The sequence below is a fragment of the Mus musculus genome, chromosome 5 (assembly GCF_000001635.26).
Source record: "Mus musculus strain C57BL/6J chromosome 5, GRCm38.p6 C57BL/6J".
NCBI classification, from domain to species: Eukaryota; Metazoa; Chordata; class Mammalia; order Rodentia; family Muridae; genus Mus; species Mus musculus.
Genome location: NC_000071.6, coordinates 35007133 through 35022137, shown reverse-complemented (window position 1 = coordinate 35022137; position 15005 = coordinate 35007133). Strand labels below are relative to the sequence as shown.

Genomic DNA, 15005 nt, shown 5'->3' with positions numbered 1-15005 from the left:
GACACAAACATGTAAACAGGGTTCCATGTGCATCCTGTGATCCGGCAGAGGCTGAGGCACGAGTATGTGAGCTTCATGTCAATGGTGGTGAAATTACACAGTGAGATCCTGTCTCAAATGACAATTGCTGCTACTGCTACTAAGCACGTAAACATGTAAGTATACAGACAGGTCCACAGCATTCTGGATGTACACTAGTGTGGCAGCGACGTGTGCTCATAGAAAGCTTTCTCTGGGCTGGGATAATGCAGTTATCATCCGCTCTCAAATGCTGGAAGTGACACCGAACTTGCTCAGAGTCAGCCCTGCAATCATCAAAGACCACTGACCTTCCATAATGTGCTGTTGTGGCCACGCTGTAGCTGTCATGTTCTGTAGGTCAAGTGTGTCCAATGTGCATACAATTTTTTTATACTTATTTATTCATTTACTTATTTAGTGAGAGAGAGAGAGAGAGAGAGAGAGTGTGTGTGTGTGTGTTGTACACCCACCATGGTCCGTGTCTAAAGAGTACAACTTATAGAAGTTGATTCTCTCCTTTCACTATGTGGGTCCCAATGATCAAACTCAGGTTGTCAGGTTTGGCGGCAAGAGCCTTTATCTGCTGAGCAGTCTCACCAGCCCCATAGACTTTTGAAAAGTAATATTGTCCCTTACTTCGGTTGACAGTGGGTACATGGGGCTATCTGTGGCAAAGGCTTTATTGTTCCTCAGATCTACTGAATCCTTTTGAGACTGGAGCCCAGTGGTCAGATGGGCTTGTCACCATGCCCACATGACCAGCAGCCCCCTTCCCAGAAGGGCACGTGCTACTCTGAGTGACTCTGCACCCCCAAGCCTTGGCTGGAAGCCCCATGGAAGACTGTCTGCAAAGTCACCTGGAGCTGTTGTTCCTTGAACATGTCAGGGTGGGGTGCATTGAGAATGTCATCTGCCAGCTGGGCCTGGCTGTCAATGTTGACAGGAGTGGTGGCTTTGCTGCACAGGAATTTACTGAAAATCTCCCGGGCCCTGTAAGAGAGCTGACAGGTAGAAAGGTCTGAGCAGATCTGTAGACACACCCACTGGACACACACTTCCCACCTGTGTCACTCAAACATTCCTAAGGCTGACTCTGCTTCGGGGCTGGAGAGCTGAGTCACAGGCCCTGTCTATAGTCTGGCTTATGAAAGTAAATATAAAAGAAAGAGCCAGGAGGAAACTCCTGAATCGGCTCCTCTACAAATTTCTAAATGGCTGCAAATTTCTAAATGGCTGCTTTGTAAGGGCCTCAGAGGAGGATCTGCCAGCAAAGTGTGCACGACAGGGGAGGGCAAAAGTGCACAATGCTCAGAGCACAAGACACAGGCATGAGGCCACTCTGTGAGGACAGCTGTTACTTTGGGGGAAAGGCCACAGGACATGGCCTGGGCAGTCCTGGGGCAGCTAGACAGGTGCTGTTAAGCCACAGGTAGAGGCTGCAGTTTGCCAGAGTGCTTCTCCAAGTCTCTTCAAACACTGTTCCTTCTTACCCAACCCAACGTCAAGTGCCACCACTGCCAGGCTCTGTGGCGAGGCATTTATGCAGACTATGTTTAGGCAGAATTAAATGTCACACACTTAAGTTTTTATGCTGAAGCAGAAATGTCACCGTTCTTTAAAGTCAGTAAGAAGCATCCCTCATCGACTGCTCAAGCAACCCTTGATGTAACCTCGGTCCTCACACAGCCCCTGCTCTGAAGAGCAGTTTACCTCTTTTTTGTCATGTGCAGGAACATGACTGAAGCACTCACAGGCCTGCCAGAATAAAATGTTCTCTTCACTGAATTCCTTACGTAGAAAATCCTGAGGGAACACAGGAAGGAGAGCAGTTGTCACTCCACAACCCCTCTATGAAGCTGAGCCCCATATCCCCGGCCCTCTTTGTCTACACCATGGCAGGAAAGGAGCCTCGCAGGGGCCTTGAAAGCAGGCATAGGGGCTGCGCAGCACACGTGAGTGGGCGGGCCATCTGCCTCACAGCTCTTTTCTCAAGGGCTGGTCATCTTTTTTTTTTTTTTTAAAGAAATATATTTTTAGTCTCTGGTTAGCATATAAAATATGACATCATATCACTGACACTATTATCACGTGCTGCTCGTAATCACTCTTTCACAGCTCCATCCCTACTTCTGGATCCTTAAGAGCTGTATTTGTCAGCATGCATTTCCAAGAATTTTGAAGAAGCTCCAGCTAGGATGATGTCATACAACTGTAATCCTAGTACTCAGAAGGATAAGGCAGGGGGATTATGAGTTCCAAACCAGACTGACTAACATAGTGAAATCCAGTCTCAAAACAAACAAAAAAAACAAACACACAGAGCCAAGACACTCTGATGTTCCTTGCTGCACAGACATCGAGAGAGTGAGAGGGAAGTGTGCCGGCAGGGAACTCCAGGGCAGGAGGCAGGCCAGGAAGGGAAAACAGAACTGCCAGCCCCTACAAGTGTACACGCTACCTACCCCATCCTTGAGCTTGGAGCAGGTGCTGGACGACCACACCTCTAACAAGGTGATGCCCAGGCTCTGAGGTCTGAGATGGCCCCGTGAGCTCAAGCACCCGGGCTCAAAGTGCTGCCACCCCACAGCAGTCCCCCTTACTCACAGAGAAGTAGCGAACACCAACAGGATCCTGAAGGAGACGCTCAAATGACACTGCCCAGCTTGCAACTCTCCTCTCTCGTAGGCGCCGGCAGCTCTGCACACTGGGGAGGCTGGCATTGCTGCTCAGGCTGTTGTTGCTGATGCAGTCCTTAAGGTCAGCTCCAGTCAACTCTGCAGGATCATCACAGACATACCTGCACCTCGGAGGCCACAGGTACCTATATCCAGCTCTACTTCCCACAACCCATGTTGTTCACTGAGCAACATGTACTGCACCTGAAACCTAGCCAAGGCTTTCTAGACTTCAGAAAAGAACACATCTCAACTTCCCAGGGCTGAACAAGAGAAGCTATTGCCTAAGGTGTGCATACAACACAGAGCAGAAAGAATGATGCTGAGCATACGGAAGGCGGGAAGGCATTTATAAGTGCACCACAAAGCAAAAGCCCCTGAGTGAAGTCTGAGGAGGGGCTGCAGTTGGTCCCATCACCCTCCTGGTGCTGTCTGCTGCAATTTGGATCCATGGCTCATTGCCTGTGCACTTTTCTGTGTGCAGATCACTTTTCAGTGACGATATTAAGCCACACTATCCAAACTGAGTATTTAACCATGTGTCATCTGGTAGCTCATTCACTGATGACCCGATACAGGAAAATATTACAACAAAGAAAAGGAGATGTGTCTAGGAAGACCCCATCTATCACCCTTGTCACTTGAAGCAGCCCAGGGATGAGGGGAGGGCCACAAGCCAGTGTAAGTAGAACTCTATAGCACTGTTACACATGGTGCTCTGGAGAGCGAGGCACAGGTAGCTTCAGAGACAAGGCCAGCCCAATGTGGGGTGGCACTTTGGGGCTATGCCGTCAGGGGGCTCAGGCAGCAGAGCTGATGAAGGTGATTTTCCACGTGGGATCATTAAGGAAATGCTGCTACGTCACATAGTCACAGGACTCCATCTGCTCTGAGCATTCCGGACAGGCTACTCAGGATACTCTGCCCTCTGGTCAGGTCACAGGACAGATTCCTGGGGACAAGTTAGCAGGCTCTAGTTTGAGATCAGTCACTGAAGTGCCCTTTCTAGCAAGGAGGGGAGGAGAGGAAGACAGGGGACTGGAAGCAGCACAGACACTTATACTTTCAGATCACACCCGGAATAGCATGCAGATGGCAAGTAAACCACAACATAGAGGGCCTTGCAGGAGGCCCGGCATGGAGACTACAAGTCTAGAGGAAAGTGACCCTGAGGGCTAGGAGCCAGGCCAGAGGTGTGACTATAGCCTCCTAGTACATCTCCCTCAGATCAGCCTGATTTAGTATTGGGCAGGAGTGTTCAAAGCCAGACAGTATGTAGGTGTGAAGCAGCAGGGAAAGCCATGTGCTAACACACTACAGATATTTGTGTCAGAAGAAATGATATTGTGAAATTACAACTTTGACAATTTTAATTTTTCTTTGACCCCTACCTTCACCCACACACACTGTCTATGCATCAACCACTGTTCTGAGAACCAAAAGGGGGGCTTGGGCCAGGATACATCATAGGAGCTCTGGCCTGTTCTTCTGGAACACTGTTTAGCAGAGTGGCATGGTCAGAGCACTGACATTGCTGGGAACTGAGACTGTTCAGGGTCACCAGCTCACCAGGTAACTCAGCCACCTCAAATGCATGACATGAGCCTCACACACTCTGTGGGGCTGGGATCCCACACAGCCCATCTCTGAAGCTGATCTGTGTCCAGTGACCAGAGCAGATACTGATTTCCTCAGAATACACATTTAAGTCCAAAACAGGTTGACAGGTTCCCCAAGAGCTACTACACATGTGGAGTGAGACAGTCTCATCAGAGAACTAAACAGAAAGCACAGGAAAAGGCAGGATGCTCTCTACCTAATCCCATTGTGTCACCCAAACCCCACTATATGCCATGCCCATGCCCACTGAACACCACGCAGGCAGGAAGATGTGGTGGAATAAAACCATTGGAGGAGCAGAAGGGAACGTGCAGGAGCAGATGGGGACAGATGCAGTGGAAGTGGGGACTGAGCCACATCTGACAAAAATTAGGCTGGGCTCTTGCTTTCCAGAGCCATTAAAGCTGACCTCATAGGCCCAGGGATTAAGATGTGAAATGAAATTGGAGAAAAACTGGGAGATCTGAGTGAGGAGAGGCCTGGAGGGAAGCTCGCACAACACGGAGCACAGTGGTATCTGAACCCCATGGAAAATGCCCAGGCAAAAGGCTAAGGGTGACATATGGCACACACAGACAGACTTGGTGTGGAACACTCCTCCCACATCAAGATACCGGGTAGACAGATGAGCCAGAAGAAGGCAGAAGGAAGCATGACCGGTACAAGGCTTCTAAGCACATGGGTCTGGCTTAGAACCCACGGAAGGCTCCAGACCACTCTGACTCACTTAGGTAGCTATAGTCACGGGCTCTACACAGGCTGGGTGACAGCCCAGGCAGATATGAAGACTTGTACATCAAAGAAGGTATTTAGCACTGCCAGGTGCATAGGATGTCAGAGATGGAGTGACCTATGCCACCTCAGAGGCAGAAGCAATGTTGGCACACTGCACATAGGGCACTGTGCCTCATGCAGGGTCCAGTCTACAGTCCAGGCTCCCTCTGAGCTCTGGACCAAGGGCAGAGCATACATACTACCTTTAAAAAAAAAAAACTGTATGAAGGCTAGTGGGGGCCAGGCTCTGCTATGACCCCGGATAGCACCTAGGAAGGCCAGGTGTAACTCACATTCTGCTCAGTGAAGGCTTTTGGTGACCAGGCTCCCCATGGAAAGTGAGGGTGCTGATGCTGTGGACTGCGTCTTCTGATAATGAGGTCACCCTCATCAAATGAACCACTAAGCCCAGCAGAGTGAACAGGGCAACTTTCCCCCTCCCACTTCTCCCCGTGAGCAATGAAGTCTAAAGTAAGAATTGAAGAAGGAACAGAAGTTAACTCAGGGCACGTGAAAGGCCCTGTGATAGAAGGAACACAGCACACAACTATGACTCAAATGAGCAGCAGAAACGTTGGCAGGCCACCTGGGCACCTTGACAATGTGGCCTTCAGCTTAGACAAGGGACTGGTAAGGTCCATTGTGCTCCTCCCAGTAGAGGCAGCCTGGAAGGCAGGAGGGCAGAGGAGTTAAGGCAGGACTAAGCCACCCATAGACCATGTGATGAATCTGTGCTTCTGAGTTACAAGGTGTTTGTAATTTCAGACAAGTTCAGAATGAGAAATACCCACTTCCTCTGTGGCCACTGTACCCAAGTGCTGGAGGAAAGGTGACCCAGCCCCCCATGCAGGTCTACAGACCTCTCACCCTGCAGCCTGTACCTGCCTGCCCCCTCAGCAAGATCTTTCCCACTCCCTTAAACACCTGGGTTCCTGTGCACGCACTGTAATGACAAGCTCAATGTCTAGGGGTCACTGGTCCTTAGTGCTACAGCAGGAAGTGTTGTGTTTGTAATGGAAGTGAACCTGCGCAGACTGAGTCAGTAAGCGAGAGATGACCAGAAGGCTCACAAGTCAACACTGACACTGAGTTGGAGCAAATGACTGCTCTGTTGAACTCCACTATGCCACTGAGTGTCCCACATTGTACTGTCGTCAGGATTTCTGGTTGGGGGATCTTAAGCATGGACAGTGGGGACAGAGAAAGGTGGTGTAACACCTAAGCAGGAACAGCTCAAGTGGCAATGACAACAGTGAAGAGGTGACACCACAGGAGAAGAGGGGGACCAGGGCCTATCTCCTGGCACTGGGCTAGAGACCCACTCAGGTGAGATGTGTGGTCAGCGAGAGGACTGTTGCCATGACTGCAACAACCACTTCACCTAGGACAAGAGGAAGTGTCAGATGCTCTGGAAATGTCTCCCTGGGGCTGTGGGACCACAGACTTGGCCTGGAGTCCAGCACAGCACAGGAACTTAGACAAAGACAATACAAATGCTGAGGTGACAACTTCACACCTACATACCTACACACACACACACACACACACACACACACACACACACACACACACAGAAGCAATTCCTGGATCCACAAGAATAACTCGCAGAAATCTTTTAAACAGAGCTGCTAGTGGAGGTTTTGATCCATCTGGAGTGTAAGAGGCTTGCAAAGCAGAGGGGTTAAGGTAGAGTCCCCTTAGAGGCTTGGCACAAGTTGCTCTTTTAAGTTGAATCTTAGTGCTTCTGACAGACTATACACACAGGAAGTTCCCTCCCCTTTTTCATCCATTTCCGAGTTCAGAACTGACACCACGTTCCAGCATTACTAGCCACATAGAGAACAATTCACTTCAGGGTTAAGCCTGACCTGGGAGAGCAGGCAGCACCCCAGATTGCCATAAAATTCCTCGCAAGCCCTTCTATTGCCACCCCAAGTTCAAGGCCAGGTCAGGAGGTTGACACATGTCAAGTCTTAAGACTTGCTGGCCTGCTGGGAGCTGTCCTCTTGGTTCCCTACTGTTGGTCATTTGAGTGAAAGGCAGCTTAGCTGAAGAAGATACGGCAATGGTGGGACCTGTTCACCTACACGGCAGCATTAGTAGATGTGTTCTAGGTGTTTATTTTACTGTGGGTCTTCTTCTTTCAGTCAAATGCTGTCCCGGTGAGAACGTGTCTCAAGTCTGTGGCGGATTTGCCGAGAACTGTACAGCTGCCAGCACAGCTGCCGAGACTGCTTAGAGATGTGGGCTGTAGGTTACATTTCAGTAATTCCTTAAGACTGACAGTGTGGAGCTACTTCTCTGGTGTGCAGCTTCAGCCCACTCTCGGCTTACCATATATCTCACCCAAACCATAGCCCTAAGTATTCCAAATGTTCAAGTCTCAACTCTAAGCCACGTGGCAGTCCATCCCAGCGTAAGACCCCTCACACGCAGCAAACACACTTGAGGACTGCCCGAGTCAGCCTTCTCGGACATTCAAGACAAGCTGACAGACAGATGTGGGACTTTACCTGGGTAGAGCTGATAAGAGCCACTGTGGTGCCATCTAACCAAATACTTCCAACCATTCACCGTAAACCACCCTTCTGAGTCCATACCAGGCTCAGCCTGGGTGGCTTGGGGTAGAGGCTTGGGCCGCGGGCGGTGAGGACATGGCTCCTTAGCTCAGCCTCAGGGATAGGTGAATTACTGCAGATCCTCAGGGACCCTCACAAAGGCAGTCCTCAGCCTTCCAGCAGTGGCTACTGGAAAGGCCACACAGCCTCACAAAGCTTCAGAGAATCATGCATAATGCACAGCCGGAGTGCCTGCTGCAGAGGCCTGAATTATTCACATGGGCAGAGACACTATTCTCCCGGTGCTGGGGAGGAGCCACTCTGCAGTTCACTAAACAGCAGGTGGGGGGGAGCCACAAACAGGGCTGGACAACACACGGGATGGGGATGCATGGCTCTTTGTAATAGTTACAGGATGCTGTCTTATTTCCACATCATCTTGAAAATCTTAAGTCCCATAAACATGAGATCTGCATTCTCAGTGAGGAGTGACCTAAAGCTATGAAATGTCGAGGGCATGCACTCACGGAAAAACCAGCCTGCACTCCAATTCCAGCAAACTCTGTGGCCCCCGCAGCACACCTCTGAGAAGCCTGAAGGGGCGGGGAGCCCGCCAGCTTCGGAAAGAAAGTCAAGCTGCTGCCCCCTGGCATAAACCAGTGGGCAAGCAGAGGGGAGAGAGGCAGAACTGGTGAGTCCTCCATGGTTTCTGAAGCCGGGACTTCACCCAGGCACCACAGGCTCTTTCTGGCCACAGTTCCCAGGAATTCCAAATTTGGTCTCCAAGATGTGTACGGGAAGGGATTTGAAGCCGAGTGACTTGTGACTTGTGACTTGGGAATACTGTTCTCTAGTACAAACTGGTCAAGTTCCAGCCTCTGCTGTGCCTCCCTTCCTTCAGCACACTTCTTTACTGTCGGTGTCTTTAGTGGGAGAGACACTCTCACTGCCCATGAGGCTGCCACTTGAAGCTCACAGGAGTCTTGTTGGGTATGAGAACGAGCAACAATAGAACCCCTAGTCTCCTCTGGGCCCTCTGGCCCTCCTACCACGGTGTCTGGAGGCCCTTCCAGGAGCAGGGACTAACTTCAGCACCTCGGTGAGCTGGAGGGTTTAAAGTCAGCCATCTTATCTTGGTTTCTCAGAACATCAGGGAGAGAAGCTGGTCATGTAGACACCCTTTTCTGTGTGCACCAAGCCAGTTTGAGACCTGATCCTGTAGTTAATTAAGGCACCAGTTTTCTGCACTGTTACTCTTTCCCCTTAAAATATAGATAGGCTAAGTATCCTTAGTACAGAAATCTGAAGTCCAAACTATCCCAAATCCAAAAAGTTTTGATGAACAAATAAACCTCTACAATGTATCAGTTACACACAAACGCATGAAAGCACTGAGTAAAATCACCCTTAACACAAACGAAGCCCGTGGGAAGACTGCCGTCCAATCCCTGAGAGAGCAAACTGTATACATGCAAATATTCCCAAAACCTAAGGGAAAAGTCAGAAAATTGAAATACTGGTCCCAAAGATTTTGTATAAGGGACCCTCAGCCTCCCACGCTCAGGCAGAAACTGTCTCATTTGGCTGAGACTGTCCTTCACGGCTATTCTGGGTTTTCATTAGTCAGTGGCTCACTCTCTGTTATCTGGTACCTTTCTTCTCCACTCAGTCCTCCCTCAGGTGGTCTTCATGTCCCTCTGAGTTCTCCCATGCACTGAGCACTGATGGGAAGCAGACACATACCTGCAGGCCTACTGTGTGCTCTCCCTGCTCAGCCTAGGAGTTGGTCTTTGCTTTAAGGTCCTGGTTCCATGTACTGAGAACTGTCCTAGATACCAAAACTCATAGGGGTTCTCTGCCCTAGGTTCCCACACAGGACAGCTCAGATGTACGTTTTCCACATTTCCACACTTACTGTTTACCGATGGTCACAAATCTCAGTGATACCCTCAACTATAAGTGACACCCCAAGTGTACTCTGGTTCCCTTTGGGATCTGTAGTGACAGTCCCCTTTCCAGCAGTGGACACTCTCCCTTTCACTTCTGATTCCTCCATATATCCCCTCAACAAAAAGCACCTGAGCAGCCAGGCGTGGTGGTGCACGCCTTTAATCCCAGCACTTGGGAGGCAGCGGCAGGTGGATTTCTGAGTTCAAGGCCAGCCTGGTCTACAAAGTGAGTTCCAGGACAGCCAGGGCTACACAGAGAAACCCTGTCTCGAAAAACAAACAAACAAACAAACAACAAAACAAAAAAAGCACCTGAGCTCTCCAGAGTTCCTCTGCTGATGGCAGTAAGAGCAGAGTCCCACCCATGGACCTTGCTGAGCTGTGAAGTCCTTTCACCTGCTCAGTAAGCATGCTCCCTTTATTCCTATAATGGGACTTGTAAACATCAGAAACAAGGTCATTGCTGCGGCCATTTTTAGCCAGGCAGAAGCCAGGCAGAGACAGCCCAACATGACCTTTTTGGATCTAGGTGACAAAATATGATGATCACTTATATCTATGTCTTGGCTTTCTTATGGGGAAAAGCTAACACCTGCAGGGCTGGGGCCCAAGAACAAAGTACAGAGCCCAAGCTACATGGCCAAGTACTAGAATTGTACCAGAAGCTAAGACACCATCAAGAAAGGCCTTCAAACTACTTGGAAGTCTTGCATGAAACAAACACTGACATGAGGAAGACAACACTGGCCTCACCCCATTTCCTCTGTCACAATCTATGTATTTGAATTCTGTCACCTTTCTCCAAGAGCTACAGGCTAAGAGCACTTCATTCTCATTGCCAGCCAGGTGACAGTTCATATTAAGCCATGAGGAGGGCTCAGGACAGGACTTGCTGCCACAGACTGCACAGGGTAAACCTTCGTCCCCCTACACACCAGCCAGCCAAGCCTCACAGGCTCACAGGGAGGAACAAGGACAGACAGTGCTTTGGGACTCCAGCAGGGGACTACTGCTGGATATACTATACGTACATGATTATAGATTCTTCAAGGCCCCGAGGAGACAAATGGGAGAAACCCAAATGCTGTCCTGAAGCTGAGACCAGATCCATCTGAGCTCAGCAGAACAAATGCAGCATGTGAAATGACACCATGCTTCAGGAGAAGAAATGCCAAGCAGATGGGCAAATGCCAAGAGCCTTCAGGGCCGTAAGAGTGGGCAGCGCAGGAGCTGCCAGGGTCAGTGTGGGAAGTGGTGGGGGCGACAGTTCCTTCACTTGTCATATGCATTTTCAGGATTCAGCTGAGGAGCCACCAGCTGCCACCAAGAGGGTCAGGACTACAAGAGGCTCAGGGGATACCAGGAAAGTGGTACTACCTCTTTCAAGCCTTGATCAGACTTCCACACTGGCTGGAAATAAAAAGAACCATGTGATTCTTTAACTAGATAATTTCTTCTCAAAATAAAATTATTTTATTTTGACAAATCAAACTTGATAGCATGAAAACCTTCTCCTTTTATGTTCATATCAGTGGCCACACATGAAGCATACACCTGGCATCAGGACCTGGCTGGAGGGGACAGACACAATGCCCAGCGCAGCAGCCCAGGGATCCAAAGGCTGGGCTCAGGCTGAAAAGTGGGCTGGTCCTTCCCAAAGTCAACAGCAGCCACTGCCAACCGAGCCGAGCCTGTGCTTGCTCTGGCTGTCGTACAGGACAAGGATGAGGACAGGGTGCATACTAGACAGGACATGAAGTCACAAAGGTATAGGACAGACTCCAGTAGCAAGGTCCACTTCCAGTGGCCAGCCCTGTAAGATGAAAACATAACACGAGGCCAAGGAATAGACCCACTTCCCACATCTATGCACATGGTGACATTTTCAGCTGGCAACTAAACAGCCTGATTTTCTGCGATGGTTTTACTTTGCATAATTTTGATAATAAAAGTAACGTTAAATGTAAAACTAAACATGATATAATACACACCTTTTATTTGACTATCAGTGATAATCCTAGGGACAAAATAGAGCTTGGCTGAGCTCTGATGGCTCCCCAGTAGGACACACACCCCTTTACTCACACACACACACTCGCACGCACGTGCGCTCGTGCGGTGGCTACTCCCTCTCTTCTTGGGGTCTCCATGTGAGGCTCTACAAATCTGCAGCCTCTTGGCTGGAGGCACCAGGTGTGATGCCAGCATTTCCCTCCAGTTTCTCCTAAAACCGGATGTAAGAGTGAAGAGAGAGAATAGTGGTGTGAGGGGAGGGGCTTGGGTGGTCTGAGGGAAGGGGCATAGGTACTCATTAAGCATTTATAGGGCTCTCTACTCTAGCTGTTCCTCGTTCAGGCCACTTGCCCTTGCCAGCAAAGCGGACCTAGCATAGGCTTTGGAGCTACACAGCTACATGGGAGTTGGTGGTCCTTCTAGAGAAATAAGGCTTCCCCTTCTACAGAAACGATGTCACCAAGGGTGTCCTGGCTGTGCCAAGTGTAATGATGGTGCTAACTTCATAGGATAGGGCAAGCTCTACTCCTCTCTGGAGGGAGAGCCACTTAACCTTTCTATAAAACCCTGTAATAACTATATACAGGAAAGATGTGAGTGTCAGGCACACAGAAGGCACCGAATGTCACCAACTAATAACTGGGTCATGCTAGCCTTCATTTTCATGTGAAAGGCAAGTAACTAGCTGCTACACGTTATCTGCTTTGCTAAGTCATGATTCATAAAATATTTTCCCCCTAAAATTTTAAAGACAAATCTAAAACTTTTGTTGGTCAGTGTCTAAGACTGAGTTCTCATCTTCTCCCTACAAACAAGGCGCCCCATTTGAGGCAGGGCCTGCTTCTCTCTGGTGGACTCCATGCGTCCTGGAGGTCAGAGCTGGCAGGTGCTGGGCTTTGGGTCTGTAGGTGATGATGCCAGCCGTGCCTGGTACATATGGAGCTCCCTCCTTTCCAGTCCTAAAGACTCTCTTGTCTTCTTAGTCTTGGCTAAACCCATCCCTAAAGCTGCTGAGATGTGGGCATGCTCGTGGTATCCCTGGCTCTAATAGAAATGCTGCTGATAGTTGAATAGAATTTTAAGACCATGCAAGCCAGTCCCTGACTCTTATCAGCTGTCTCCCTGGCCTCCATGGATTGAGTCACTTGGCTTCCCTCCCTCACTGATGTGACAGAGCTGTCTATGTGCCTGCTGTCATCTGCCCTGGAAATAGACCTCTGAAAACATGGACCTGATCTGACCCCAAACGTACCTGAGGGCCTCTAAGTGCTGTGAGGAAAGCAGAAGCTCAAAACCCTGCCCCGCACCACGCAGAGCAGCTCACTCCAGGAGCACCCAAGATGTAAATGTGAACAGTACAATTGTTGTACCTGCATGGTCTTAGGAAGGGCCAAGCAGAGTAGGACAAATGTGCTTCTTAAAGGGGAAATGGCCATTGGGTCTATGGTAAACTCTCTGTCATCAGAAGATAGCACTGAGAACCAACTGCATATGGCATGCCTACACTGCATACTTTCCTCAAATGCTATTATACCTTTTTAGTCAACTACAGGAGACAAACATAAAAGTAGCTCAAAATATAAGCTCTGGTACTGTGAAGGAGAACGGTCCCCACAGGCTCCAGTAGTTGAACACTTAGTCCCCAGTTGGTGCCACTGTTTGGGGAGGTTGTAGAATATTTGGGAGGTAGAGCCTTGCTGGAGGAAGAATACCACTGGGGCAGGCTGTGAGCATTCAGAGTCTTGCTTCGCTTCCTGTTCACTTGTGTGAGCTTTCAGCTTCTTATCCCTGCTGCCATGCCTGCCAGTGCAGCCAGGCTTGCCCACCATAATGGACTCATCCTTTTGAAACAGTGAGCTATAATAAAGTTATTTTATAAGCTTTCTTGGTCATGGCATTTTATCACAACAATGGAAAAGCTGCCAATACATAAGATCATCATAATATATTACTTCAATCTAAGAGTCATTTCCAGAATTTATTATTTTTTTCAATTTTCTACTAAGCAACTAACAACAGCAACATAAGCCAACCAAATGAGAAAACATGGAAAGCAAGCAACAAACATATGCCTGTTTATTTTTTGGCAGTGGCTGGGAGGGAATGCAGAGCCAAACTTTGTTTATCAGGTGCTCTACACTGACATTCCTGTTTAAGCAGGAATCTCGACTGAGTATTAAAAAAAATCCAAAGGCCATATACAAATCCGAATAGCCATGGTGAACGGAACAGGAAGCTCTGGAAAGGGGGTTCCTTACACATTGCTTGGTGGTGTACACATTGGAAAATAGAGAGTATCTACCACACACCCCTGGCCAGCTCATCAGAGCAGGTTACCCATAGATGTCCATGCAGAGACCTATACAAGCATGTCTTACAGTACCTTTGTGACAGGTGAAGTCTAAGTCGTTTTAGAAGCTGTCAACAGGGGCAGGAGTAGACAGTGGACATTTAACAGTGCTGCAGGACACAGTGGCCAGAGCGAATGGAAACTGGCAGCACGCTGTAAAAGCTCATGCTCATGGAAAGGATCCAGGCACCAGAGAGCAAACATGGCGGCATTAGTTCAAGTAGGTGCAACAGCCACCCCAGCATCAGTGGGGAACTGTGTAAAATGACTGATTTATGCTTATTCCCGTCTAGCTTAGAAATGAGTGAGGCTTAGACTATGGTTACTTTATTTGGCTTTGGTAATTACTGGGGGGGTCACCCCTAATCTACCTTTCTTACAGCTGGACTGGCTACTTTCCCAGCTGTGGATCCCAAATACTTGCTGTTCAAATCTTTCTGGGTTATTTCTGCTCTAGCAGTCTGGTGTCCTGAGGGGTCATTCCACTCGGGAACGTGCTGCTGCTCCATCATGACTAATGGAGACCTCCTGCTCTCCCCATCCTCTCCTTCTCTGTGCTCCTTCTCTCTCCCTTCTTTCTCCTTCCCCTCATGGTCACTCCCTGTGACCCCCAGCCAGGTAACTTGTGAATTTCTATTCCCTCCAGTAATCAGCAGCCATTTTTATTTAACTAATAGTTTGAAATTAGGGAGCACAGTTTGCACAACAAAAGCTGCTGTATGTGAGACTTCTCACTTGTCTTGGGGCAACCATATCTTGGGGTACAGAATTTACCATTTGAATATGTAGCAGCACCAGACCAACCCCCAGCAGAACTGGTTCCACTCAGCCCCCACCCCCCAAGCTCGTGTCTCTAGCTGCATATGTAGCAGAAGATGGCCTAGTCGGCCATCACTGGGAAGAGAGGCCCCTTGGTCTTGCAAACTTTATATACAGGGAACGCCAGGGCCAAGAAGTGGGAGTGGAGGGTATAGGGGACTTTTGAGATAGCATTTGAAATGTCAATGAAGAAAATACCTAATTTAAAAAAAATAAAAGTTAAAAA

At 49.0% G+C, this 15005-nt stretch overlaps 1 protein-coding gene and 1 non-coding gene across 13 annotated transcripts in view; both read right to left on the bottom strand.

Moving 5' to 3' along the window:
- Positions 1–15005, bottom strand: part of Rgs12 (regulator of G-protein signaling 12) — a 90714-nt gene that overhangs the window by 17505 nt on the left and 58204 nt on the right. For all 12 annotated transcript variants that reach the window (XR_003955711.1, XM_006504120.3, XM_006504123.4 and 9 more), the window contains 3 exons: positions 2626–2795; positions 1732–1824; positions 879–1022 (listed from right to left, as the gene is read on the bottom strand). Coding sequence is in view for 11 of the 12 variants with exons in the window: in XM_006504120.3 (XP_006504183.1) it covers positions 879–1022; positions 1732–1824; positions 2626–2795 (407 nt within the window). In the remaining variant the exon portion in view is untranslated. The remainder of the gene's footprint in view (positions 1–878; positions 1023–1731; positions 1825–2625; positions 2796–15005) is intronic.
- On the bottom strand, positions 1023–1089 carry Mir3097 (microRNA 3097). Its single transcript, NR_037280.1, has one exon. It is a non-coding gene; the product is annotated as a microRNA 3097 (primary transcript).